We start from the raw sequence: 27,441 nt of genomic DNA, 5'->3' as shown, positions 1-27,441 counted from the left end.
TTTCTTAGCTAAGTAGATGTTTGATGGAAACTAGAATATAGACAAAGGAAGTTGCAGGTACACCACATATTATCATCTTAAATATATTTTATTTGTTTAAAACTAAGATAGGGGATATGTAGTGCATTCAGATGGATTGATTGTATACATGCACAATTCTTTAGAGTGTGGGGGTGATGATGGAAAGATTAGTGTGTGTGTGTGTGTGTTTGACCAGTATGAACACTGTTGCTATAAAACACCCAAAAATCACAGTAATTCCAGTAAAGATTGTGTTTGAAAAAACAGAAGTAGTGACACACCGTCCATCAGTTATTTTTCCCTTCCATATCATTGTTTTTCAGTCACATTCCATTTTCCCTCTCTCCATAGTTTGATGTGTGGTCAAAGAGAAGTTAGACTCTGGGGATGTGTCCCAAATAACACCCTATTCCCTACATAGTGCATTACTTTTGACCTGTTCTAAAGTAGTGCACTAAATAGAGACTAGGGTTCCATTTGGGATGCATGCAAAGTCTGGTCATGATGACCTCAGCGGTCAGCATTCATCCTGCGTAATTTGGCCGGCAGGTTGTCCTCTGGTCGGCCCCCTCCTGAGGGCAGAGGGGTGTGGATGCGGGCGGGGACAGGGGCTGGGGTGGGGGGCAGCTGCAGGTCTCCAGTGGACTGGGTCATGGGTTCAAAGCCCAGTTTCAAGGCCTTGAGCTGCAGCCGAGCTGCAGCCTCTGGACCGGGGGAGGAGCTGAGACGCTGCAACTTGAGAGGCAGGTCTCCAGTACTACAGGCCTTCTCGGAGTGCTGGGAGCTCAGCATCAGAACCTTCCTCTGTAGGTCCTCCTTCCCAGACGAGCTCATCCTCTGAAGCTTACTGGGCAGCCTGGACTGCCCTGCCCGCTCCTCCCTGTCCGTAGTGTTGATGCAGTCCACAGAGAAGACCCGGGCACGTCGGGCGTGCCCGTGGCTCTCGCCCAGCGTGGGGGTGGAGAGGGGTGAAGGCAGGGAGGATTTCTCGTCGTGATCCTTGACGCTGTAGGGTGGGGTGTTGACCTCGAAAGTGCTGTGGAACTGGGAGTAGTCCACCCTGAAGAATCCCTCCTCCAGAGACATGACGGGCAGGAAGCGGTGGCCCCACAACACCTCATCCTCCGTGTACGATGTCCGCGCCTGACACGTCATACCTGAGAGAGAGGGAGAAAGAGAGAGAATTAAAAAGTGAAACTCAGTCTCCAGCATTGACTAGGCAGCACAAACACAGGTGTTAAATAGCCTTGTCATTTTTTATAAATATGATGAAAATATTGTAGAGTTCAGTTAACATCAAACAATAAGGCATGGAAGAAAGAGAAAAAGGATGCAGCAACCAACCCCCTCCTGCTTATCTCATCCTCTCCCTCCACCCCCCTTCTCTTTTTTTCTCTTCCACTCTCAGCATGTGTGGAAACAATTCAGTCTTTGAATTGTTGTCTGACAGCATGAGAAAAAGCAATTTCCCTGACACAGACCTGCTTTGGCACAGACCTCCCTCACTCTTGCCATAGAGGGGAGATTTAAATACTGGTGCACCCTTAAATCTAGCTGGAAGACGTTTGCCGTTCCTCTGATGGCTCATAAAAATGGCCACGGCACTGTTACTCATCGAAAGGTTTCCACTAATAGGTATGGCTGAGGCTGACCCTGAGACAAACAGATATGGCACTCACTGTTTACCTCCCTCTGCCTCTGCAGAGTGTGGGGCCATTGGCTCAAATGAGCTTGATGGAGACAGCTGACTAAAGGAGATATTGGCTGCAAGTCGTTCTAGGCTGGGAGTCATAGCTAGATACTTTTCTTTTCTATATCTAGCTCTGTCTCAATGAAACCACATCCTACCTGATTCTACAGCTGTTATTTTGTATGCATGGCAATCACTAGAGGCCTAAGGTGACACATCCCTTTGATCAGTGTTGTAATGCATTTAGTCATAATTACCAGTTGTTTATTTCTCCTATCAATAGTACTAATAGACTTCCTCATATAAATAAGTTGAATCTAGTCTACCATAAACAAAACATGATACTCCTAAGTAAAGAGCAGTAACATTGTAGCAGAAATTGCAGCATCCATGCATCAATAAAAAGAAAACAAGTAGCACCTGTAGCCAAGGAAAGGGTATTCTGGTATTGCTATCTGCGTGATGTTCTATAGTCCTATATGAAAAGGTGGTTGGTTACATTACATCCTAGTCCTATTTAAAAAGGTCTCTAAGAGTCAGCCAGATAATGACCGAAGTATCATCCTGAGCACAGCCTTCTCTGGGTGCCTCATTAATAAATGCATTGGCAACGTCATCCCAACAGCGACAGTACATACATATCCCAACCAGAAGCCATGGATTAGAGGCAACATACACACTGAGCTAAAGGCTAGAGCTTCCACTTTCAAGGAGCGAGACATTAACCCAGACTTTTATAAGAAATGTCATTATGCCCTTCGACGAACCATCCAACAGGCAAATCGTCAATACAAGACTAAGATCGAAGCCCACTATATCAGCTCTGACCCTCGTCGGATGTGACAGGGCTTGCAAACTATCACAGATTACAGTGATTACAGTGACACGAGCTGACCAGACTAGTTAAATGCCTTCTATGCTCACTTCGAGGCAAGCAACACTGAGCCATGCGTGAGAGAACCAGCTGTTCCGGACGACTGTGATCAAACTCTCCTTAGCTGATGTGAGTAAGACCTTTAAAGAGGTTAACATTCACAAGGCCACAGGGCCAGATGGATTACCAGGAGAATGCGCTGATTTCAACCTCTCCCTCACCCAGTCTGTAATACCTACATGTTTCAAGCAAATAACCATCGTTCCTGTGCCCAAGAACGCTAAGGTAAACTTTATGAATGACTATCACCCTGTAGCACTCAAATCAAATCACATCCAATTCTATTGGTCACATACACATGGTTATCAGATGTTATTGCGAGTGCAGCGAAATGCTTGTGCTTCTAGTTCCAGTGCAGCAATATCTAACAGGTAATATTTAAAAATTCCACAACAAATACCTAATACACATAAATCTAAGTAAAGAATGGAATAAGAATCTGTGCCTCTTTTCTTGAACTCATGGGAAAAACAAAAGAAATCAGCCAAAAATTGCAAGCCGAAGAACACCATTCCAACAGTGTCTCGCGGGGGTGGCAGCATCATGAGGGAGGAAAATTGATATATTGAAGCAACATCTCAAGACATCAGTCAGGAAGTTAAAGCTTGGTCACAAATTGGTCTTCCAAATGGACGATGACCCCAATCATACTTCCAAAGTTGTGGCAAAATGGCTTAAGGACAACAAAGTCAAGGTATTGGAGTGGCCATCACAAAGCCCTGACCTCAATCCCATGGGAAATGTGTGGGCAGAACTGAAAAAGCATGTGTGAGCAAGGAGGCCTACAAACCTGACTCAGTTACACCAGCTCTGTCAGGAGGAAGGGGCCAAAATTCACCCAACTTATTGTGGGAAGCCTGTGGAAGGCTACCCGAAACGTTTGACCCAAGTTAAACAATTTAAAGGCAATGCTACCAAATACTAATTGAGTGTATGTAAACTTCTGACCCACTGGGAATGTGATGAAATAAATAAAAGCTGAAATAAATCATTCTCTCTACTATTATTCTGACATTTCACATTCTTAAAATAAAGTGGTGATCCTAATTGACCTAAAACAAATCATTTTTACGAGGATTAAATTTCAGGACTTGTGAAAAACTGAGTTTAAATGTATTTGACAGAGGTGTATGTAAACTTCCGAATTCAACTGTATTTTATGTACTGTATTAAATAATTCAGCACTTTGATGGTGGTCACCAGCATACCAGCATACCATGTCACCCGTGTCCAGCAAAAACACAGCGAATGTAAACTTCCAACTTCAACTGTATGAGATGAGTAATGTGAGATATGTCAACATTATTAAAGTGGCATTATTAAAGTGATTCGTGTTCCATTTATTAAAGTGGCCAATGATTTCAAGTCTGTATGTAGGCAGCAGCCTCTCTGTGCTAGTGGTAGCTGTTTAACAGTCTGATGGCCTTGAGATAGAAGCTGTTTTTCAGTCTCTTGGTCCCAGCTTTGATGCACCTGTACTGACCTCGCCTTTTGGATGGTAGCGGGGTGAACAGGCAGTGGCTCGGGTGGTTGTTGTCCTTGATGATATTTTTGGCCTTCCTGTGACATTGGTTAATGTAAGTTTCCTGGAGGGTAGGTAGTTTGCCGCCAGTGATGCATTGTGCAGACCGCACCACCCTCTGGAGAGCCCTGCCGACAGGATCCTCTCAATTGTGCATCTGTAAAGGTTTGTGAGGGTTTTAGGTGACAAGCCAAATTTCTTCAGCCTACTGAGGTTGAAGAGGCACTGTTGCACCTTCTTCAACACACTGTCTGTGTGGGTGGACCATTTTCATTTGTACGCCATGGAACTTAAAACTTTCCATCTTCTCCACTGCTGTCCTGTCGATGTGGATAGGGGGGAGCTCCCTCCGCTGTTCCCTGAAGTCCACAATCATCTCCTTTGTTTTGTTGATGTTGAGCCTTCTCCCTGTAGACTCTCGTCGTTGTTGGCAATCAAGCCTACTAGTGTTGTCTGCAAACTTGATGATTGAGTTGAAGGTGAACAGGGAATACAGGAGGTCGATGAGCACGCACCCTTGTGGGGCCCCAGTGTTGAGGATCAACAAAGGGGAGAGGTTGTTTCCTACCTTCACCACCTGGGTGTGGCCCTTCAGGAAGTCCAGGACTCAATTGTGCAGGGCAGGGTTGAGACCCAGGGCCTCAAGCTTAATGATGAGCTTGGATGGTACTATGGTGTTGAATGCTGAGCTATAGTCAATAAATAGCATTCTTACATACAGTGCCTTACAAAATGATTCATCCCCCTTGGCGTTTTTCCTATTTTGTTGCATTACAACCTGTAATTTAAATGTATTTTAAATTTGTATTTCATTTTGGCCATCAAAGAAAATGCTATGTCTGGTGCAAACCCAACAACTCTCATCACTTTGAGAACCCTCTCCCCACAGGGAAGCATGGTGGTGGCAGCATCATGCTGTGGGGATGTTTTTCATCAGCAGGGACTGGGAAACTGGTCAGAATTGAAGGAATGGCACTAAATACAGGGAAAATCTTGAGGGAAACCTGTTTCAGTCTTCCAGAGATTTGAGACTGGGACAGAGGTTCACCTTCCAGCAGGACAATGACCCTAAGCATACTGCTAAAGCAACACTTGAGTGCTTTAAGGGGAAACATTTAAATGTTTTGGAATGGTCTAGTCAAAGCCCAGACCTCAATCCAATTGAGAATCTGTGGTATGACTTAAAGATTGCTGTACACCAGCGGAATCCATCCAATTTGAAGGAGCTGGACCAGTTTTGCCTTGAAGAATGGGCCAAAATCCCAGTGGCTAGATATGCCAAGCTCATAGAGACATACCCCAAGAGACTTGCAGCTGTAATTGCTGCAAAAGGTGGCTCTAACAAAGTATTGACTTTTGGGGGGGGGTGAAAAGTTATGCACGCTCAAGTTTTCAGTTTTTTGTTTCACAATAAAAAATATTTTGCATCTTCAAAGTGGTAGGCATGTTGTGTAAATCAAATGATACAAACACCCCCAAAAATCTATTTTAATTCCAGGTTGTAAGGCAACAAAATAGGGTAAGTGCCAAAGGGGGTGAATACTTTCGCAAGCCACTGTAGGTATTCCTCTTGTCCAGATGGAATAGAGCAGTGTGCAGTGTGATGGCCATTGCATCGTTTGTGGACTTATTGGGGCGGTAAGCAAATTGAAGTGGGTCTAGGGTGACAGATAAGGTGGAGGTGATATGATCCTTGACTAGTCTCTCAAAGCACTTCATGATGGCAGAAGTGAGTGCCACGGGGCAATAGTAATTTAGTTCAGTTACCTTTGCATTCTTGGGTACAGGAACAATTATGGCCATCTTATTAAAGGATGTGGGGACAGCAGATTGGGATAGGGAGAGATTGAATATGTTTGTAAACACACCAGCCAGCTGATCTGTGCATGCTCTGAGGACGCAGCTAGGGATGCTGTCTAGGCCGGCAGCCTTGCGAGGGTTAACATGTTTAAATATCAGACTCATGTCGGCCACAGAGAAGGAGAGCCCACAGTCCTTGGTAGCGGGCCGCGTCGGTGGCACTGTATTATCCTCGAAGGTGAAGGCAGAGAAGGTGTTTAGTTTGTCTGGAAGCAAGACGTTGGTGTTTGCGACGTGGCTGGTTTTCCTTTTGTAGTCCGTGATTGTCTGTAGACCCTGCCACATATGTCTTGTGTCTGAGCCGTTGAATTGCAACTCGACTTTGTCTCTATACTGACATTTTGCTTTTTTTATTGCCTTGCGTGAGTGAATGACTACTCTGTTTTTATTCTGTCATATTCCCAGTCACCTTGCCATGGTTAAATGCGGTGGTACACGCTTTCAGTTTTGCGCAAATGCTGCCATGCACTGAGAATCCAGGTGGCTATACCGACTCTAACAGCATATCCCGAAAGAGTGATACAGAGTATGTTACAATCCCTGATGTCTCTCTGGAAAGCAACCCGTGCCCTGATTTTGTCAACTTTGTTATCTAGGGACTGGACATTAGCAAGTAATATACTCGGAAGCGGTGGGTGGTGTGCGCGTCTCCGAAGTCCGACTCCCTCTCCTCTGGCGGTGTTGTTTTGGATCGGCCTCTGGAATCAGTTCAAATGCCCTGTGTGGTGCGGACAAAGGATCCGCTTCAAGTTGTATTCCTGGTCGTAGTGCTGGTAAGTTGAAGCCGCTCCAATATCCAATAATTCTTCCCGGCTGTATGTAATAACAGCTAAGATTTTCTGGGCTAACAATGTAAGAAATAATACATTTTTAAAAATACTGCAAAGTTTCCTAAGGACTAGAAGTGAGGCAGCCCTCTCTGTCGGTGCCATTTTAACACTCATATCTGGAGCCATGAAATGCTTTGAAAGGCTAGTCATGGCTCACGTTAACATCCTTATTCCAGACACCCTGGACCCACTCCGATTCGCATACCGTCCCAACAGATCCACAGACGACGCAATCTTTATTGCACTCCACACTGCCATTTCCAACTTGGCCAAAAGGAACACCTATGTGAGACTGCTGTTCATTGACTACAGCTCAGCATTCCACACCACAGTGCCCTCGAAGCACATCACTATGCTAAGGTAACTGGGACTGAACACCTCCCTCTGCAAATGGATCCTGGACTTCCTGATGGGCTGCCCCTAGCTGGTGAGGGTAGCAACAACACATCTGACAAGCTGACCCACAACAAGGGGGCCCCACAGGGGAGCGTGCTTAGTCCCCTCCTGTACACCCTATTCTCCCACGACTGCGTGGCCACACACGACTCCAACACCATCATTAAGTTTGCAGACGACACAACGGTGGTAGGCATGACCACCAATGATGAAGAGACAGCCTATAGGGAGGAAACCAGAGACCTGGCAGTGCGGTGCCAGGACAACAACCTCTCCCTCAACATCAGTAAGACAAAGGAGCTGATTCTGGACTACAGGAAACGGAGAGCTGAGCATGCCCCCATTCACATCGACGAGGTTGTAGTGGAGTAGGTTGAGCGCTTCAAATTCCTTTGTCCACATCACTAAAGGATCTATCATGGTCCAAACACATTCGTGAAGATGGCACGACAATACCTCTTCCCCCTCAAGAGGCTGAAAAGATGGACCCTCAGATGGCATGGGCCCTCAGATCCTCAAAAAGTTATACAGCTGCAACATCAAGAGCATCTTGACTTGCTCCATCACCGCTTGGTATGGCAACTGCTTGGCATCCGACCGCAAGGCATTACAGAGGGTAGTGCATATGGCCCAGTATATCACTGTGGCCAAGCTCCCTGCCATCCACAACCTCTATACCAGGTGGTGTCAGAGGAAGGCCCAAAGAATTGTCAAAGACTCCAGCCACCCAAGTCATAGACTGTTCTCTCTGCTAACGCACGGCAAGTAGTACCAGTGCACCAAGTCTGAAACCAACAGAACCCTGAACAGAATTGAACCCCAAGTCATAAGACTTCTAAACAAGACTGATACATAATTAATCAAATGGCTACCTGCAATGTCCTTTTTTTGCACTAACTCTCTAGCACTGAATCTATGCACATACAGTGCACATACCCACACATCTATGCACATACCCACACACTCATACACACACCCACACATACAGTAGGGCAAAAAAGTATTTAGTCAGCCACCAATTGTGCAAGTTCTCCCACTCAAAAAGATGAGAGAGGCCTGTAATTTTCATCATAGGTACACTTCAACTATGACAGACCAAATGAGAAAAAAATCCAGAAAATCACATTGTAGGATTTTTAATGAATTAAAAATAATTATTTACATTAGTATTCAGACCCTTTGCATACAACCCGTGAGTTGTTTCTACAACTTGATTGGAGTCCACCTGTGGCAAATTCAATTGATTGGACATGATTTGGAAAGGCACACACCTGTCTCTATAAGGTCTCACAGTTGACAGTGCATGTCAGAGCAAAAACTCTTGGCCACTCTTGGCCATGATTACAGACACCTGTGTCTTTTGACACTACATAAACGAGTCATCCAGTGTTTGTGATGACACCCTGATGAAGACAGCTTGGCTGTCGAAACATTGGTAATTAAATTTTTGCATCTGAGCTCCTAGAGTGTGCTCTCTTTTATTTTCAGGAGCAAAAACCAAGCTATGAGGTTGAAGGAATTGTTCGTAGAGCTCCGAGACAGGATTGTGTTGAGACACAGATCTGGAAAAGGTTACCAAAAAATGTCTGCAGCATTGAAGGTCCCCCCAGAACACAGTGTCCACCATCATTCTTAAATGGAAGTTTGGAACCACCAAGACTCTTCCTAGAGCTGTCCTCCCAACCAAACTGAGCAATCAGGGGAGAAGGGTCTTGGTCAGGGAGGTGACCAAGAACCCGATGGTCACTCTGACAGAACTCTAGAGGTCATCTGTGTAGATGGGAGAACCTTCCAGAAGGACAACCATCTCTGCAGCACTCCACCAATCAGGCCTGTATGGTAGAGTGACCAGACAGAAGCCACTCTTCAGTAAAAGGCACATGACAGCCCGCTTGGAGTTTGCCAAAAGGCACCTAAAGACTCTCAGACAATGAGAAACAAGATTCTCTGGTCTGATGAAACCAAGATTCAACTCTTTGCCTGAATTCCAAGCTTCACGTCTGGAAGAAACCTGGCACCATCCCTACGGTGAAGCATGGTGGTGGCAGCATCATGCTGTGGAGATGTTAAGTACAGAGAGATCCGTGATGAAAACCTGCTCCAGAGCGCTCAGGACCTCAGACTGGGGCGAAGGTTCACCTTCCAACAAGACAACAACACACAGCCAAGACAACGCAGGAGTGGCTTTGGGACTGAATGTCTCTGAATGTCCTTGAGTGTCCCAGCCAGAACCCGGTCTTGGACCCGATCGAAAATCTCTGGAGAGACCTAAAAATAGCTGTGCAGTGAGAGAAGAATGGGATAATCTCCCCAAATGCAAGAGTGCCAACCTCGTAGCGTCATACAGAAGACTCGCTGCCAAATGTGCTTCAACAAAGTACTGAGTAAAGGGTCTGAATACTTATGTAAATGTGATGTTAATACATTTCTAGAAATGTGTTTTTTGTTTTGGCATTATGGAGTATTGTGTGTAGATTGATGAGAAAAAAAAACAATTACATTTTTTTTTAGAATAAGGCTGTAACCTAATAAAATGTGAAAAAAGTCTATAGGTCTGAATACTTTCCCAAGGCAAGTTATGCGTTCAGTACATAGCTACCGCAATTATCTCTTACCCCTGCATATCGACTCGGTACTGGTACTTCCTGTATTTAGCCATGTTATTTCTACTCGTTTAAAAAAAATTCATTATCCATTGTGTATTATTGTGATCTTTAACTCTGCATTGTTGGAAAAGGACCCATAAGTAAGCATTTCACTGTAAGTCTACATCTGTTATCCACGAAGCACGTGACATACAATTGTATATTGATTTTTTTATTTGATTTGACAAGCCAGGTTTTTATTTGACCTCATCTCTTGTAAAATAGCCACTTATGAGACCTGTATTGCTCTGTTCATTTTTTAAATGAACCTTTATTTAACTAGGCAAGTCAGTTAAGAACAAATTCGTATATATATTGAAGGCCTACCAGGGAACAGTGGGTTAACTGCCTTGTTCAGGGGAAGAACAACATATTTTCTTTACCTTGTCAGCTCAGGGATTCAATCCAGCAACCTTTCGGTTACTGGCCCAACCTTTTGCCCCAAACAGAGCTGGCTGACTGCAGAAAGAGAAATTGATTCTTTCTCTGACATTTGACTGACACAGTGATATCACTACCAAGGGGTTATCACAACCTAAGCCTAAGGTTATACCCAAACCCTTGACTATCATCAAACCAAACCAAAGCTGAAATGAATTAAAGTTATTTTATATTTCTGCATATAGAATAATTTGCTATAATTTATTATTGATGGTGGATACATGACTGGGAAAGTATACAGGTGCAGCAGGAAGTGATGTGGGTTCAGGGTCCGGCGTTCCTGCCAGTTCGCCCAATCATCATCCAGGTGTCCTGAGTTACACTGGCAGTATGTTATGTTTTGTGGGTCTTGAATGAAAATCAAAGCAGCTGAGCAAGTGAGCAAACAGCTGGTGGACAGAGAGTGATGTGTCCATGCAGAGAGCTTTTTGTAAAGCCTCCACTGGCACTAATCAAATGGACCATTTCCATAATACAATGCCTCTTCTTCTCCGAGCGACTTTTCAATCCTACCACTGGCTCTCTTCATCTAACACACACACACACACACCTGTCAGAAAGCTGTGACAACTAGGCCTACATAACACACATCTCTAGTTGAACAGGAGCTGATGCACAGTCATAGTGTGGTAGTAGAAAGACCCCATAACCATCCAATCAGACACCAGAAAGTTGCAAAGGCTATCAGTTGGTGACAGAAGGTTTCTCAAATGGCAGGACAATGCTCTGTCTGTCTCTCAGTGGATGATATGGATGTCTTTCTCTGGGGAGAAAGGGATGTCACATTGTGCAAGGGACCACCCAGGTGACTCCAAGGCCACCTCATTCATACAGAGCAGACCCCCTCATCTGCCCCCTGCTTTGCTCCTCAGCTCAGAGAACCACAGTCCTGCTGAGAGAGAAAGAGAAAGAGAGGGGGGGCTAAAGGGGGGCTAAAGGGGGTTAAACGTTTGGCTGCAGCCTGCCTTAATGACATTATCAACAGAGCACAGACCATGTTGCCTGCCTGCCTGCCTGCCTGCTCATCCCTCCCTCCTCCTCTAAGCCTATTCATTCTTCTGCCCAGGACAATGAGAAGAGAGGAGGGGAGAAGAACCGAGGAGAGATGAAAGGAAAAAGAGAAGGCAACAGAGAAATAAATAAATGATGCCAGAGAAGACAAAGACTTTGTTATTTAGGTATGAAAATAAGGATGAGGAATCGTATTGTTCGATGTAGAAGACAGAAAAGCACTTGTGTTGCCGTAGGTGACCCAGCACACCTGCAGCCTGCCTGTAGATTAGTACAGCTGTTGTGTTCAACGTCTCTTACTGTTACAGAATTATCCCAGAATTAACCCTGCATCCTGCCCAGTGAGAAATACAGTCAAACGTCAGCTGAACCCCCAGTTTATTTATCTTAGTGACATTCGCATCTATGACCCTGTCTATTATACATGGGGTAGGGATGAAAACCATCCTGCAGTAATAAAACGTCCTTCATAATTCAATCGGGAAGCCATTCCCCGGTGCTGTCCTCAATACCCAAAGTCCACCTCTCCACTGCTCGCTCTGTTTACCACTGAACACATCCTAATATCTGCTACATTCTTACAGGGTTTTGGAGATTAAGAGAGATGTGTTAGTCTGACTCTATCTCCAGAATCTGGAATGAGATATTGCACAGGGATTATGTGGCAGGTTGACATGAAGAGGTAAGACTGGTAAGCACATAAGAATACAGTTGAATTTGAGTTCAGAGGATAGAGGTGCGAGAGAGGGATAACATAATAGCAAGCTAAAGGGTGGAGATAGGGAACGAGCAACCCACTGAAATGGAAAGAGATAGCAGTTGGGGTGGAGAAGAAAAGGATCGGGAAAGGACTCAAGAGTGGAAGGATAATCAAATAAAGGCCCAGTGCACTCAAAATTCATTTTCTTCCTGTGTTTTATATCATATTGTACAACAGCTGATGAAACTACCACTGTAAATACGTGACTTTTTTTTTTTTACCAATGTTATGACCTTTCAATCAGCAGGTTTGAATGGGCGGGAGTTGTGGCTTTCCATCGTGAAACTTGCTGGAGAAATAGGTTTTTGGCCCAATTTTTTTTGTTGCTGCTATTTTGAATGTAAATCTATTACAGTAAGATACTTCATTGTTATGCAGAAATTATTTGAAATTGACATAAAAATGGCTACATTGGGCCTTTGAAAAGGAGGAGCCTCTTTAGGAAGAAGAGAGTAAAGGGGTTAAAAGGAGGATAAAGGGTAGTGAAAGAATAGTCCATTAAAAATGAGGAGAGAAGGGTAGGAAGAAGAGAGTAACGGGTTAACAGGAGGAGAGAAGGTAGTGGTTCGTCACCTGTGGTCTCCACAATGCCCTCCAGGATGACAACAATCTCAAACTGCTCGTTCATGAGGGATCGCTGGGACAGGTCAAAGAAAGGGCTCTTAGGATTGATCTCATGGCAGATGGTGAGAGGTGACACTAGGAAGAGCTGGTCCGCACCCGTCCCAAAACCCACATCCAGCTCACACTGGTCCAGGGGTAGGAACTCTCCCTCCGGGGTCTGACGAGACTGGGAGAGAGGGTGGGAGAGAGGGGGAGGGGGAGGAGAGAAAGGAGAAATAGGGGGTGGGGGGGAGTGAAAGAGAGAGAGTTTTTTTAGACTTTAAACTGTAGACTTGCATTTTTCCACTCTACCATGGCCTCTATTGGAGTCACTCTGCAGTGCTATTAAGATGATTGTAGATAACAGTGTGACTGGAGCAGAGTAGCCTGGAGCCTATCAATCTTCTCTACACCACCACATGCTGTTTGTCTTGTTGTTCATTTCCTATTTTCTTCCCTTCAGGAGGTGGGTGAGTGGACAGCACATAAACCAAAACAAAGTAGGCAGCCAAAAGTAATATAGGAACATTTCAGGACATGGGGGTGCATACATTGATATATGATAGAACATTTATGTTTTAGGTGCCATGGCCTCCAGCACAACGTACCTCCTTTCTCTTATCACCCAGCACATCATCCCATCCCCCTCCCCTTATCTCCAACCCAGGGAAGCACCACACATCTGTGCCAGGAAAAAGCCACTAAACTCTGCTAGTTTCACCACTCTCCAAGGTGAGACACGCACACATACACACACTCCTTCTCTCTCTTTTGCCCCGTACCACGTGGGAGCCACAGAGGGCATTCCTTCCTCTAAATATTCAAGGCTGAAAGTTGAGAGAGGCAAAGGTCGAGTCATGCGTCCTCCAAAACATGACCCACCAAACTCCGCTTCTTAAACACCCGCCCACTTAACCAATGTGTGGGAGGAAACACCGTTCAACTGACAACTGAAGTCAGCCCGGCCAAGCCCTCCCCTAACCCGGACGACGCTGGGCCAATTGTGCACCGCCCTATGGAAGTCCCAGTCACGGCAGGTTGTGGGATAGAACCCGGGTCAGTGGCAAGCCTGGCCCTTCACATTAATTTGCAGTGGATTAGATGAGGAGGTGGTGAGAAATCCCTGTTTGGACAGACCCAGCCTGCGGCGTGCTAACTGGTGCAGAAGCATTTCATTGCCCAGATGAAGACAGGGCACAGCGCTGGGCTCTCAGCTGCCTGAGCTAAGCTGAGCTGGGCTCCTCTCTTTAACTCTCTCTGTCTCTTTCATTCTCTCTCCCTCTTTCTGAAGCCTTCTCTAATAGTTCTCTCTCTCTCTCTGTGTCTCCCTCCACCTCCCCTCTCTTTTTTCCTTATACCCCTCTCTGTATCTCTCTCTATCTGTAAGTCTGTGCACAATGCAGCTGCTGGGATTTTCCGTGAGGAAAATAAGAGGGTTAATGAACATGAATGGGCCAATCAGCAAAAGCCATAACAAAGCCAGCTCCCCACCACTGTTTATGTAAAAACTGAGGGATTGGGCTGGATTCACTCTCAAATTCATAGACAGAGCTATTGATGCAGGGACTGACCATCCATGATATTAAAATGATAGTTTTAACCAAGGGGGCTATACAGTGTTTGTTTACATGTATTTCGTTTACAAACGTTGGAGTAAAACAATATTATATTTTAGGTTCTGATGGGGTACGATAGTTAAACTAAGCTAATCAGTTATATTCTTCAAGACTCAAGGGGAATAATTAATTAATTAATGTCCAAAAATGGATGTAGCAACTGCTGATTGGCCATTTAAGACATGCTGTTTGTCAGAAATGTAGGTTTTGTGTTTCAAATCGAAGGACAAATGAGTGTGGAGAGTTGCACAATTGTTTCTATTCCCACTGTTTCGGAGTGTTATTATTCACATTGAAGGTCACAATCTTAATTTTCTTTTCTTTTTTTCAGGTTTTTTCACATTCTTTCTCTCTCTGTACAGTAAGTCTCCAAAACTGAGGGAAAGATTGTTACTGCAGTTTTCTTTTTCTGTTTCTTATCTCAACCTTCCTGATAATTGGGACGATGTGTCAGCCTCACCACCTACACACACCTCACCTCTAACACTTCTCTACCGCACACACACACACGCACATGCACACACACACACACACCCACACACACACACACACACACACACACCCTGCACCCCCACACAGTCCCACTCCTCCACTCAACACACTGCTGTTGCTGTTTTAGGATCCTCTTATCCTGCCTCCTACCTGCTATATGAATCTCAAGAGCATTTCCAGTACTTCCAGACCAAACCATAGAACCTGTAGTGAGTGGGCAGTAATATTTGACATGTGTATGTACAGTATATTATATATATCCCACTTCTAGTCCTTGGGCCCATGACATCAAGAACGTATTACATGGGAGCATTGACAATGTGCTTTTGACGTGCCAATGTCCCTAAGTACAAATTGGCCTTCTTGGCAGAGTTGCAAAGAAAAAGCCATATCTTAGACTGGCCAATAGAAAGAAAATATTAAGATGGGCAAAAGAATACAGACACTGGACAGAGGAACTCTGCCTAGAAGGCCAGCATCCCGGAGTTACCTCTTCACTGTTGACGTTGAGACTGGTGTTTTGCTGGTACTATTTAATGAATCTGCCAGTTAAGGACTAAGGACTTGTGAGGTGTCTGATTCTCAAACTAGACACTCTAATGTACTTGTCCTCTTGCTCAGTTGTGCACCTGGGCCTCCCACTCCTCATTCTATTCTGGCTAGAGCCATTTTCTCTGTTCTGTGAAGGGAGTAGTATACAGCGTGTACGAGATCTTCAGTTTCTTGGCTATTTCTCGCATGGAATAGCCTTCATTTCTCAGAACAAGAATAGACATGAGTTTCAGAAGAAAGTTATTTGTTTCTGGCCATTTTGAGCCTGTAATCGAACCCACAAATGCTGATGCTCCAGATACTCAACTAGTTTAAAGAAGGCCAGATGTATTGCTTATTAAATCAGTACAACAGTTTTCAGCTGTGCTAACATAATTGCAAAAGGGTTTTCTAATGATAAATTAGCCTTTTAAAATGATAAACATGGATTAGCTAACACAACGTGCCATTGGAACACAGGAGTGATGGTTGCTGATAATGGGCCTCTGTACGCCTATGTAGATATTCCATAGAAAATCAGCCGTTTCCAGCTACAATAGCCATTTACAACATGAACAATGTCTACATTGTATTTCTGATCAATTTTATGTTATTTTCTAAGTGACCCCAAATGTTTTAACGGTAGTGTATATATATATATATATATATATGTTATATATGTTATATATGTTATTTTTTAATAAAAAAATATATAATTTTTCTTCAGTAAATTTCTATTTTCCAATGGGGCTATATATTTGGGTGAGGTTTTAGTCATGCATGAGTAGCCTCGTTTCACTGTCAAAAATGCAATTAAACTATCTAGTGTTCATCGTAATTGTCACGACTTCCACCAAAGGTGGCTCCTCTCCCTGTTCGGGCGGTGCTCGGCAGTTGTCGTCGCCGGCCTACTAGCTGCCACCAATCCATTTTTCCTTTTCGTTTGTGTCTGTCTGTATTGTTTACACCTGGGTCCTATTAGTTGTTTTCGGGGGGTTTATTTACCTCCGCTGCCTGCTAGTCTTTGTGCGGGATTGTTTGCTGTGGTATCTTTGTTAGGGGTGCGTGTCTGCACCATGGGGTTTTCTTTTACATGGCAGTTTGTACCGGTTGGTATGTGTTTAGAAGTAGAGGTTTCTCCTCCGTGTGTAACGTTTATTTCTCTGTGGGTGGCGACCTCGTTTGGGCGTATTCTCCCCCATGTTGTTGCTGAGTTGGGACGTCTTAAATAAACGATTGTGCCACTGGGACTTCCTTGTTCTCCTGTGCCTGATTCCTGCACCTCCCTCCTTTAAGGAGGCTCATAACAGAAATAACAAAACAATGTCAAATACAGGTAGCCTAGTCAAATCATTAACATCCAATCACATTTCTTGTTTGTTTCACAATAACAAATATTTTGCATCTTCAAAGTGGTAGGTATGTTGTGTAAATTAAATTATACAACCTGCCCCCCCCAAAAAAAATCTATTTTAATTCCAGGGTTGTAAGGCAACAAAATAGGAAAAATGCCAAGGGGGTGAATACTTTTTCAAGCCACTGTACATTCCCGAAACGGACAACACAAACAACTGGATGTGTTATCCCTTTCATGCCCTGCCTCCAGTCCACTTACCGATATCTGAACAAGAGAGGCTCGTCGAAATTGCAACAAGCGGTTCTGTGAAAATTGTATTTAATCAGAAGCCACTGCCAGATTTCTGGATTGGGCTGCGCTCAGAGTTTCTTGCCTTGGCAAATCGCGCTGTTAAGACACAGATACCCTTTGCAACCACATACCTATGTGAGAGTGAATTCTCGGCCCTCACTAGCATGAAAACTAAATACAGGCACAGACTGTGTGTGGAAAATGATTTAAGACTGAGACTCTCTCCAATACAACCCAACATTGTAGAGTTATGTGCTTCCTTTCAAGCACACCCTTCTCATTAACCTGTGGTGAGTTAGTCACCATTTTTGATGAACAAATAAGGCATTATATGTAAGATGGCTAAATAAAGAGAAAATGATTGATTGTCACTATTTATTTTTTTAACCTTTATTTAACTAGGCAAGTCAGTAAAGAACAAATTCTTATTTTCAATGACAGCCTAGGAACAGTGGGTTAACTGCCTGTTCAGGGGCAGAACGACAGATTTGTACCTTGTCAGCTTGGGGATTTGAACTTGCAACCTTCCGGTTACTAGTCCAATGCTCTGACCACTAGGCTACCCTGCCGTCTAACACAACTGATTACCACACAAGATTACTGATTACCACACAAGATTAAAAGGGTTAAATAATCTAAACATATGTTTGAGACTACATTGTAGCAGTTTACCGGCTATGTTAGAATTACAGTTAGTCTGAACGTCTGAGCTCCAGGCTACTGCATTTTGAGTTTAATCCTCCTGTTTAGTTCGGGGGTAGGGGGGGGGCGGATGTGGCCGCCACCAGGTAGGCTTCAGACAAGTGCTATCCAGGTCTGAAACATTTGCTCTATGTCTAGTTTAAGACGCATAAAGTAACGTGGAATCCCAAATTCAAGGTTCCAATACTTCGATGGGAATCCTCCACAGATCCCAACAAGTTTTCACTACAAGTCCTGGTCGTTTGCAGTGAGTACAAGTACTCACTGTTTAGTGTGCTGGCCCATGTAATAATTCCTTGAAATGTGTTATCTACAGGCTGCATTAGGCTGGTGGAAATCTGTCCTTTGGTCTGATGAGTCCAAATATACGATTTTTGGTTCCAAACGCCATGTCTTTGTGAGATGCAGAGTAGGTAAACGGATGATCTCTGCATGCATGGTTCCCATCATGAAGCATGGAGGAGGAGGTGTGATGGTGTGGGGATGCTGTGCAGGTTACACTGTCTGTGATTTATTTAGAATTCAAGGCACAATTAACCAGCATGGCTACCACAGCATTCTGCAGCGATATGCCATCCCATCTGGTTTGCACTTAGTGGGACTATCATTTGTTTTTCTACAGGAGTATGACCCAACACACCTCCAGGCTGTGTAAGGGCTATTTGACAAGAAGGAGAGTGATGGAGTGCTGCATCAGATGACCTGACATCCACAATTTGTTTTATACTTTTTTGGTTACTACATGATGCCATATGTGTTATTTCATAGTTTTGATTTCTTCACTAATATTCTACAATGATGAAAATAGTAAGAATAAAGTAAAACCCTTGAATGAGTAGGTGTGTCCAAACTTTTGACTGGTACTGTAGATCATACAGTTAGCTCAGAAGACAAAGCATGAACAAAGAAATGTCCATTAGGCCAGAGGCCTAGAAACCTAGGAAATAAGAATTGATCATACAATCCTTCCTCCATGGACGGGATACAGGATAAGAGTGAGAACAAAGGCAATTCATTTTTAACATCTGATGTAACCTTCACAACTCAAAACCAACCCCCATTGGCCAATGAAACGATATCAAGTTAACCATGTAATCTGATCACCAAGGCCCAATCTCTACAGGGTGTCACAACATCTAATACCTTGTGTGGAGGATGAGACCAACGTAAACAAGACAGAATTCATAAGAATTCAACAACTTTCTGAGAAGGCAAAAGAAATTGCATAAGAGTAATTCAGAGTTCACCCTGTATAGATACAAGTGACCACATAGATCATCCATCCATATAGGTAGCATCAGAGTTATCCTCAGTGAACACGTTTTAGATAGATACCAGACAGTATTATTCTATCACATTCAATAGTCAGTCCTCTGGTTACTGTAACAGAGAGATACATTTTGGCCCCTCAGAGGGGGATGGGCTGACTAGTCCTTGGGCATTGTCCTTTTGTTCCTGGACCATTTTCCATGCAGTGCCGGGTGACAGAGAACACATACATTAGGGTCGAGCCTACAAATCCACAAACAGATCTCCTTCTCAAAGGACTAATATCTAGAGCCCAGAGTTTTTCCTAGTCAGTTCACAACGCCAGGAAAAACTCATTGACCTCAAGGTTAAATGTGTCCAAATGATTTCCAGTCTTTGGCCCAATCAGGAGGCTTCTCAATCCTGTGTGTAAAGGTAGCCTAGCAATTAAGGGTGTTGGATCAGTAACCAAGAGGTTGCTGGTTTGAAACCCAGAGCAGATAAGATTTTTAAAAATCTGTTGATGTGCCCTTTAGCAAGGCACTTAACTCGAATTGCTCCTGTAAGTTGCTCTGTCAAGCCTGGTCTGATACTGACCTTCCCATGACATTGGCCTGTGGTCTAGTCCTCTGAGGTGCCAAACAGGGGATGATGCATCAGTACACATCCTCTGGGATGCCAGGAAATATCACCACTGTCTTACTATACACTGAATCTCAATGAGCAGCACGGTGGGGTTTGTGTTATGATAAACTCATCTCTCTCTGCGTTTAGAGGGGATATTGTTCATGTCTACTGTCAGGTGTTTACAGCCCCAGTGAATACTGGACATGTGTTGGCCATTGTTCTTCTGAGTGTGGTTTAGCACCAAATTGGTTCTGGGCACTACCGCTTTTTACTTGATGTCTGTGTCGGTTAAGATTAAAAAGACGGATGACTGTATCGCAAACGCTGACAAGCAAATCTTCCTGTGCCTGTGGCACTCTCCTCCACTCTCTTTGTGAAGCGGAAGAATCAGAGATAGCTGTTGGTGCACAGTCTTTCTCTCTACATCTCTGTCTCTGTTCAAACAAACACGCTAACCTTCCCACTGACATAACCAGACAGACAGGACATTTTAACTTATCAATTCTAGATGCTTTTGAGAAGAAAGCAGCACCAAACTGCTGGTCTGATACATAACGTTCTGAGAACCAGATGTTTCTTAGAGCTTGGTGAGGTCCTGGTTGTCCTACAGTGTATGGTTATTTTGCACACAACTTTCCCACAACTTTCTGGGAATGGTGCACGAAAGTTGTTCGGCTTGGAACATTCTCAGCACATTTAAAGAACTTGACCCAAAAACATAATTTTCTTGCTATTTCATTACTTAAATAGAACGTTTCCCAGAAGTTCAAACATGGTTACATTGCATTTCAATTTTGGAATGTCACGGCAATGTTGTTCAACTGGTTTGACATTGGAAATGCTCTCAAATAGTTCAGATAATGTTAAGAAACAACGTTCTTCTGTGGGAATTGCAGTACTTCAGTATAATGTCTCCTACAGGTTTCCTCGCGGTTCTATTTAAAGTCATGTTCTCAAATTGTTCCGAGAACGGTAAGAAAACTTCCCATAAAAACCACAAGAAAACTTTAGTAACATTCAGAGAACATTCTAAGAATGTTACTTATTTGTGTCTGTTTTTTGTTTTACTTGTGGGGACCATCCTTGTGGGGACCATCCTTGTGGGGACCAGAAGTCCTCCCAAGGATAGTAAAACAAGGAATATTCAGAAAGGTGGGAACATTTTGCCGGTCCCCACCAGGAAAAAGGCTATTTTAGGCTTAGCGGTTAGGTTTAGGGTTGGAGGAGGCATGGCAATCCTTTGTGTAAAGGTAGCCTAGTGATTAAGGGCGTTGGACCAGTAACCAATCTAATCTCAGAGCTGATTAGATTTTTAAAAATCTGATGTGCCCTTTAGCAAGGCACTTAACTTGAATTGCTCCTGTAAGATGGGCAAGATGGATAAGACTGTTCTGATACTGACCTTCCCATGACATTGGCCTGTGGTCTAGTCCTCTGAGGTGCCAAACAGGGGATGATGCATCAGTACACATCCTCTGGGATGCCAGGAAATATCACCACTGTCTTACTATACACTGAATCTCAATGAGCAGCACGGTGGGGTTTGTGTTATGATAAACTCATCTCTCTCTGCGTTTAGAGGGGATATTGTTCATGTCTACTGTCAGGTGTTTACAGCCCCAGTGAATACTGGACATGTGTTCGCTATTGTTCTTGTGTGTGTGGTTTAGCACCAAATTGGTTCTGGGCACTACCTCTTTTTACTTGCTGTCTGGTTTGGGTTACAATTAAGGTTATGATTAGGGTTAGAGGTTAGGTTTAGCATTAGGGTTAGGAGTTAGGGTTAGAGGTTAGGTTCAGCATTAGGGTTAGGAGTTAGAGTTAGGTTAAGAGTAAGCGTACAGGTTAGGGAAAATAGGATTTTGAATGGGAATCAATTGTTTGGTAAAACAAACGTGTGTGTGTGTGTGTGTGCGTGCGTGTGTGTGTGTCCGTGCGTGTGCGTGTTTCCAGTAACTACTCTAAACAACCACCCATTTATACAAATTTCAAAATGCCTTTCAGTCCTTTTTTGTCCACCCAGTGAATTTTCTTCTTTGGAGCCATATCTTCTGAGTCTTATCTCCGCAGTGACTCGTGGCTGACGACAGGCGCTAAATGAAATGGATTAGGCCTAAAGAGGCCTGGTCATCCGAGTCATCTCCACACTCCATGCCCGGGTCTCTCCAAAGCTCTCATTAATCGGGGGCAGGCCGAGCGGCAGGCAGGCGACGGTGCATGTGTTGATTAGGTACTGGAGTGGTCCCTGGTTCACTGGCTGCTGAGGAAAGGAAAGAGGTTGCTTGGAAGCGCTTCACACGAGGACACGCAGGGAAAACGGAAATCACTGTTTTCTTGGGAAAAAAATAATCCACTCTGAAATTCAAATAGGCTGTTCTGTAATGCTAAACTGGAGGCTAGTTAGCTCTCTCTGTCTCTTGTCTTGAACCGTGTTTTAATGTGCAGTGTAATGCTCATAGACTGTGACAGGAACGGTTGAATAGGACTCCGGTCACAATTGCCATGGCCAAAATAGGGCTTAATGTAACAGTGCTGCCAGAGCCCACCCACTAGTTCACTGAAAACCTGAGAGGGATTCACATTGGAGAACCGGTAACAAGAGCCTAGCCTAATGTGGCTCTGTGAGTACACTGTACTGTAACCTCCAGCTGTTGAGTAACATCATGGTTTACAGTCAAATGCTCTTGCTTTATCTCCACCGACACACTGTGTCCATCTGCCTTCCACATTCCACTTCTGTATCACTCACGGGTCACATGGTCTCTGGCAGTGATATAAGGAATAAAACACACTCTGCCACACACCTCAAACACACACTTCACGCGTGGCTTCCTTTATTGCCTCGGATAACAATGTGGGATGAGAGGCCAGGTGGTAGTGTTAACCCTTCCACTGCCTTGGATGGGATGATGTAGTGGTGTGTGTGTGTGTGTGTGTGTGTGTGTGTGTGTGTGTGTGTGTGTGTGTGTGTGTGTGTGTGTGTGTGTGTGTGTGTGTGTGTGTGTGTGTGTGTGTGTGTGTGTGTGTGTGTGTGTGTGTGTGTGTGTGCGTGCACCCATATTTAGGCTCTGAGGATCAATGTCTGCAAGTCCAACCTTAAGCCCTCTGTAGATTTCACAATTTTTCACAGCCCACACTTAGAACTGCATCTCCCAGTGCTAGTAGCTGCCTGCCTGTCTAGTCTATACCACATCGCCCACATTGACACAGTTTGCTACATAATTCATGGACATTCTGGGGGTTGATCATTTCTTTGTAAGGAAAAATACATTCGGAAATTTCAAAGTTGAAATCACAAATCTCTCTGTCTCTTCCTCTCTCTCTCTCTCGCGCTCTCTCTCTCTCTTCCTCTCTCTCTCTGCCTCTTCCTCTCTCTCTCTTTCTCTCTCGCTCGCTCTCTCTCTCTCTCTCTGTCTCTTCCTTTCTCTCTCTCTCTTCCTCTGTCTCTCTCTCTCTCTCTCTCTTCCTCTCTCTCTCTCTCTCTCTCTCTCTCTCTCTTTCTAGCTCTCTTTTTCTCTCTCTCTCTCTGTATTTTATATTACAGCCTTTTCTCTTCTCTTTCTCCATTCAGCTGTGCCTCTCTCATATTTTGGTGTGAGAGCGAGGAGCGTTCCAGCAGGATGCACTAGAAAGCTTACAGAGTCTGCCTGGCCCTGCCAGCACCAGCTCTGGGTTTGGATGGCTGTTGGCTGTGACAGCTCTGATTGGTATGTTTCTGTGCCCTGTGAGATGGAGCATCGCCCTTCTGCTCTCTGCTCTCCTCTAGTAATCAGCCACGCCACTTCAGCAGCGCTGCATTACGCGAGGCTACACCATGCTAGTCAACACAACACTTTCCCCCAAAAAACAAACAAGTAGCCTAGCTACCAATGATCAGGCCGGCATTCGTCTAGGACTGGACTGTCGCTTGGCTCAGCCAGCTCACAGTGCCAGTCAAATCATCCAGCAAAAGTCTTATAAAATAAATCTTTGCGTAGGCCTGTATTCTCGGTTACTGCCTGCAGAATTGGCCCCGCTGCTTTTTGGATGTGGGTTCTGTGGCTGGCTGTGCGATTGGTGGGTTTGATTGAAGTGAGCGGTCCTGGCTGGAATGAGATGTGGACTGTGACTGACAGACGTGGGCACAAGGACCAGATGCCTTAACTACACCATGTTGTAAACCCAAACAGTAGTCCTGCCAATACTGCCTGCCCATCTTCTCCTCTGTCATTTATGAGCTTCTAAATGAGAAGCTGTCACTGCCACACACACACACACACACACACCTATGTACACACATTCTGCACAATCCTACAGTATGTATGAATGATGGGACTTAACTGAAGAATGAATACAGGAGTTCATCAGGACTTTGCTTTTCTCCAACCGATGTGTGCTCTATATAAATATACAGTGTATATTTATGAACATATGGAAAGTCAATACCTAAATGGAAGGTGGAAAGGACTATTTAAAAACCTGTACAGTTTGTGAGTTGGGAAACAGGTGGAAGAGGGGCACGTTTCAACAGCACCACCATCATCCCTCTACTAGTACTGCACTGACAAAATATACACATTTATTTACTTACAAAATAGCATGATTCATGTGAAGAAATGTTTTATTCTTCATGACTATAATTCATGTTAACTTTTACAATTGTTTTAATATGATTAATTTACGAGTCATTTGTTTTCAGATATGTTTTCCCAAAACTAAGAGGCTTATTTGTACATTTTTGTTCCGGATAAAGGGTCTTTGAAGTGAAAGTAGCACAGGGCTGTGCTGTGAAGCCTGACAGCAGAGCAACGATACGAAAGAGCCCAGAGCACAGTGTGGGTTGTATGGATGGTAACTCAAAGAGAGAGCAGGAGAGGAGGAGGGGGATGATGTTTTATTCTTTCATTTTTTCCCCCCCCTTTGTAGTCAGAGAGAAAAAGTGAGTGTGGGTTTCTTACTCGTGCTCAAAGTGCCTGCCTGCGCTTCACATATTTCATGGCGCAATCTCTGTGTTTGCCTCTCATAGCCTAACCGCTGGGCAAACACTGGGCACACGCTGGTTGAATCAAAGTTGTTTCCAAGTCATTCCACTGGGCACAGACGTTGAATGGACGTTGAACGGACGTCTGTGCCCCGTCCTCCTTTTTCCTCTCAAAATACACCCACCCTAATAGGGGAGCTTTATATTGTGAAGGCGCCTGGGTCTGTGCTTGAGCCCTATTCAATTATTACACAGTCTAAACGAATCAACAAACTAGCCCTCCAGTAAATGACCAGCCATTTGGAGAACCGTGCACACCCTGTCACATGTGTGGTGCACCCCTCCAGCTGCTGTATATGGTCTGCCTGGGAGGCTGAGGTTCATCCCAGAGAAACACCCTTCTTGGGGCTATCTATTGTGTCTGTTCTGACTGTGTGCCTTAGGAGGCTGTTCTCTTTGGGGACTGCCTGGCTGTGACTGTAGAGTGGTGGGGTTCTCCCTGAATCTCTCTCTCTCTCAGCCACACTGGATGCATGTATTATTAAGTTGACCCGCGGTATGTTCAATGTGCTGATGTGTTCGCAGTGGGGGAACACATAGCTCAAAGTGTGTGTGTGTGTGTGTGTTCCCAGAACCAATGTTATTGCCTCTCTTTGGTTTCATATCAGAGTGTCTCTACAAAGTCCTATTCAAACCAGACTGTACAAAAAAAAGTATTTTTATTTTTTTAACCTGACTAGGCAAGTCAGTATTTTCAATGATAGCCTAGGAACAGTGGGTTAACTGCCTGTTCAGGGGCAGAACAACAGATTTGTACCTTGTCCGCTTGGGAGTTTAAACTTGCAACCTTCCGGTTACTAGTCCACCGCTCTAACCACTAGGCTACCCTGCGTGAGGGTGAAGATGAAAGGTGTTTCCACATGCACTATAAATATGATTTATTCCTTTACTCCAGGGTCTTAAGTCCAGGGCCACTTCTCACCTGATATCATGCTTGATCGGGGTGAGCAGCATGTATGGCTGATGATGATTTGTTTCTGTGTGTTTCATGGCTGGAGTTTTAACTGTCAAACGCCAGCCTGAGAGCCCAAATCTCTGTCAGAGCAGCTCACTGATACACTACCGTGTCCCGCAGTTAAACCACCTGCTCTTCTAAATGTCACTGGCTGAAGGGTGACTGATGTCGGACACGCTGTAGCTGCGCCATTGAAGACCTCTCTCTCTCTCTCTTTCTCTCTCTCTCTCAGCTGCCCCTCTCTTTCTTTCTCTCTCTCTCTCCTCTCCCACCTCTCTCTCTTTCTCTCTCTCTCTCTCTTTATCAGCTGCCCCTCTCTTTCTTTCTCTCTCTCTCTCCTCCCTCCCCTCTGTCTCTCACTCTCTTATCAGACCCTGTCTTGGACATGTCTATCGCTCACCCGAAATTCAATCTTAAGCCATTTTGTTGTTTAACGAGGCACAAACTGTGGACTAAGACATGCTTATAATTAAGCTTAGAAAAAGAAGATGAATGAATATCTCTTATATGCAACTGCTATAGGTTTGCTCTATTCAACGGGATTACATGTATTACATTTTCTTGTGCTCTTATGTTTGCCACTTTCATGTTGAATTGATTGTTTGTCACAGCATTGTAGGACCCCAAATGCAGACGGGGTGATGGAGAAGCACATACTGTATAGGTTATGTGAAACAATGAATGCGAATATAATACACGATAATTAGTTACGCACATTAAATATGACATTAGCACACAACATCTTGGCATTTTATGCCTGGGAGTTTAATTTCCCCTACCGCTAAAGGCTTTTAGTAGAGAATTATCACCGTGGGTCATTTTATGATCAGTTGCCTAAATACCCCGGTGATGCTTGTTTACTTTACCTTTATGAGTTTGCACCTGATCTGCGCAGACACCATATGGCTGTTTCGCAGGTTGCCCACGCGGAACATGAGGCACAGTTTCCCGTCGCGCTGCGAGATCACTGAGTCCTGGCTAAACATAAGCGTCTCTGCGCGCTTCTTAGGCTGGGACATTTTAATGAACATGCAGCCGATCAGAAAGGCGTCCACGATAGACCCCAGCAGCGACTGGAACAAGAAGAGAATGATGCCCTCTGGACATTTCTCCGTTATGTAGCGGTAGCCGTAGCCGATGGTGGCCTCGGTCTCTATGAAGAATAGGAAAGCGGAGGGGAAGTTGTAAACGTTGGCAACGCAGGGGGTGTAGGACGAGTCGTGACCATGGTTTATGTCTCCTCTGATGTAGGCGATGATCCACCACATAGAAGCCATGACCAGCCATGCTACTGTATAGGTCAGAACAAAGATAAGTAAGTTCCATCGCCACTTGAGGTCCACCAAGGTGGTGAAGAGGTCGGAGATGTATCGGCTGGTCTCCCCGCCGAGGTTCCCGTGCTGCACGTTGCAACGACCGTTCTTCTCCACGAACCGCTGGCGTTTCTTTTTGACAGGTGCGGTAAAAGCGGTGGTGTCTCGGTTTGTATTCACTACCTGATAGTCCTCCCCAAATTTCCTCCGTAGCGCAGCCATAACTTTATCAGAGTATGAAAAAAATCACTTGCAGTTTTGATCCATTACTTTGTTGTCTTTGTTTCACAAAGACTTGTTACCTGTAGCGCGTAAAGGTCTCCATGGCCAATAACGCGCTGCGCATGGATCTGGGTATCCTCCTCTAAACAGTGCACTCTTTACAAAAGCGTTTAACCTACTCTCACAGGCTTTAGTTGAACATTTTCCACAAAAAGATATGATGGGTTGGGTGTGCCATAAGGAGGTGATGATTATTCACTCGCTGTCCCTCTGCTTTCGATTAAAGTGAGAGTGCCCTCGGAGTAGACTGTCTCCTGAACAGACATGACCACACTGAGAGTTAGAGAGTTAGCG

The 27,441-nt window shown here is 44.5% G+C and overlaps 1 protein-coding gene across 1 annotated transcript; it reads right to left on the bottom strand.

Annotated features, from left to right (window-relative positions):
• Positions 1-69: 69 nt before the first annotated feature.
• On the bottom strand, positions 70-27,425 carry LOC112258591 (G protein-activated inward rectifier potassium channel 1-like). The gene is made up of 3 exons (XM_024433053.2): positions 26,419-27,425; positions 12,684-12,900; positions 70-1,178 (listed from the first exon to the last, which is right to left on the bottom strand). The coding sequence occupies exons 1-3, from the start codon at positions 27,085-27,087 to the stop codon at positions 532-534; spliced, it is 1,533 nt and encodes a 510-aa protein (XP_024288821.2). The 5' UTR covers positions 27,088-27,425; the 3' UTR covers positions 70-531.
• Positions 27,426-27,441: the final 16 nt, after the last annotated feature.

Source organism: Oncorhynchus tshawytscha, linkage group LG09 (assembly GCF_018296145.1).
Source record: "Oncorhynchus tshawytscha isolate Ot180627B linkage group LG09, Otsh_v2.0, whole genome shotgun sequence".
NCBI classification, from domain to species: Eukaryota; Metazoa; Chordata; class Actinopteri; order Salmoniformes; family Salmonidae; genus Oncorhynchus; species Oncorhynchus tshawytscha.
The sequence above is the reverse complement of the archived record's forward strand: the minus strand, read 5'-3'. Positions and strand labels throughout refer to the sequence as shown.

Coding starts and splice junctions, on each gene's coding strand:
- LOC112258591 (XM_024433053.2), bottom strand. CDS start 27,087: ATGGCTGCGCTACGGAGGAAATTTGGGGAGGACTATCAGGTAGTGAAT. Junction 12,901..26,418: donor TCAGGTGCAAACTCATAAAG/GTAAAGTAAACA, acceptor CCTCTCTCCCAG/TCTCGTCAGACCCCGGAGGG. Junction 1,179..12,683: donor GGGCATTGTGGAGACCACAG/GTGACGAACCAC, acceptor CCTCTCTCTCAG/GTATGACGTGTCAGGCGCGG.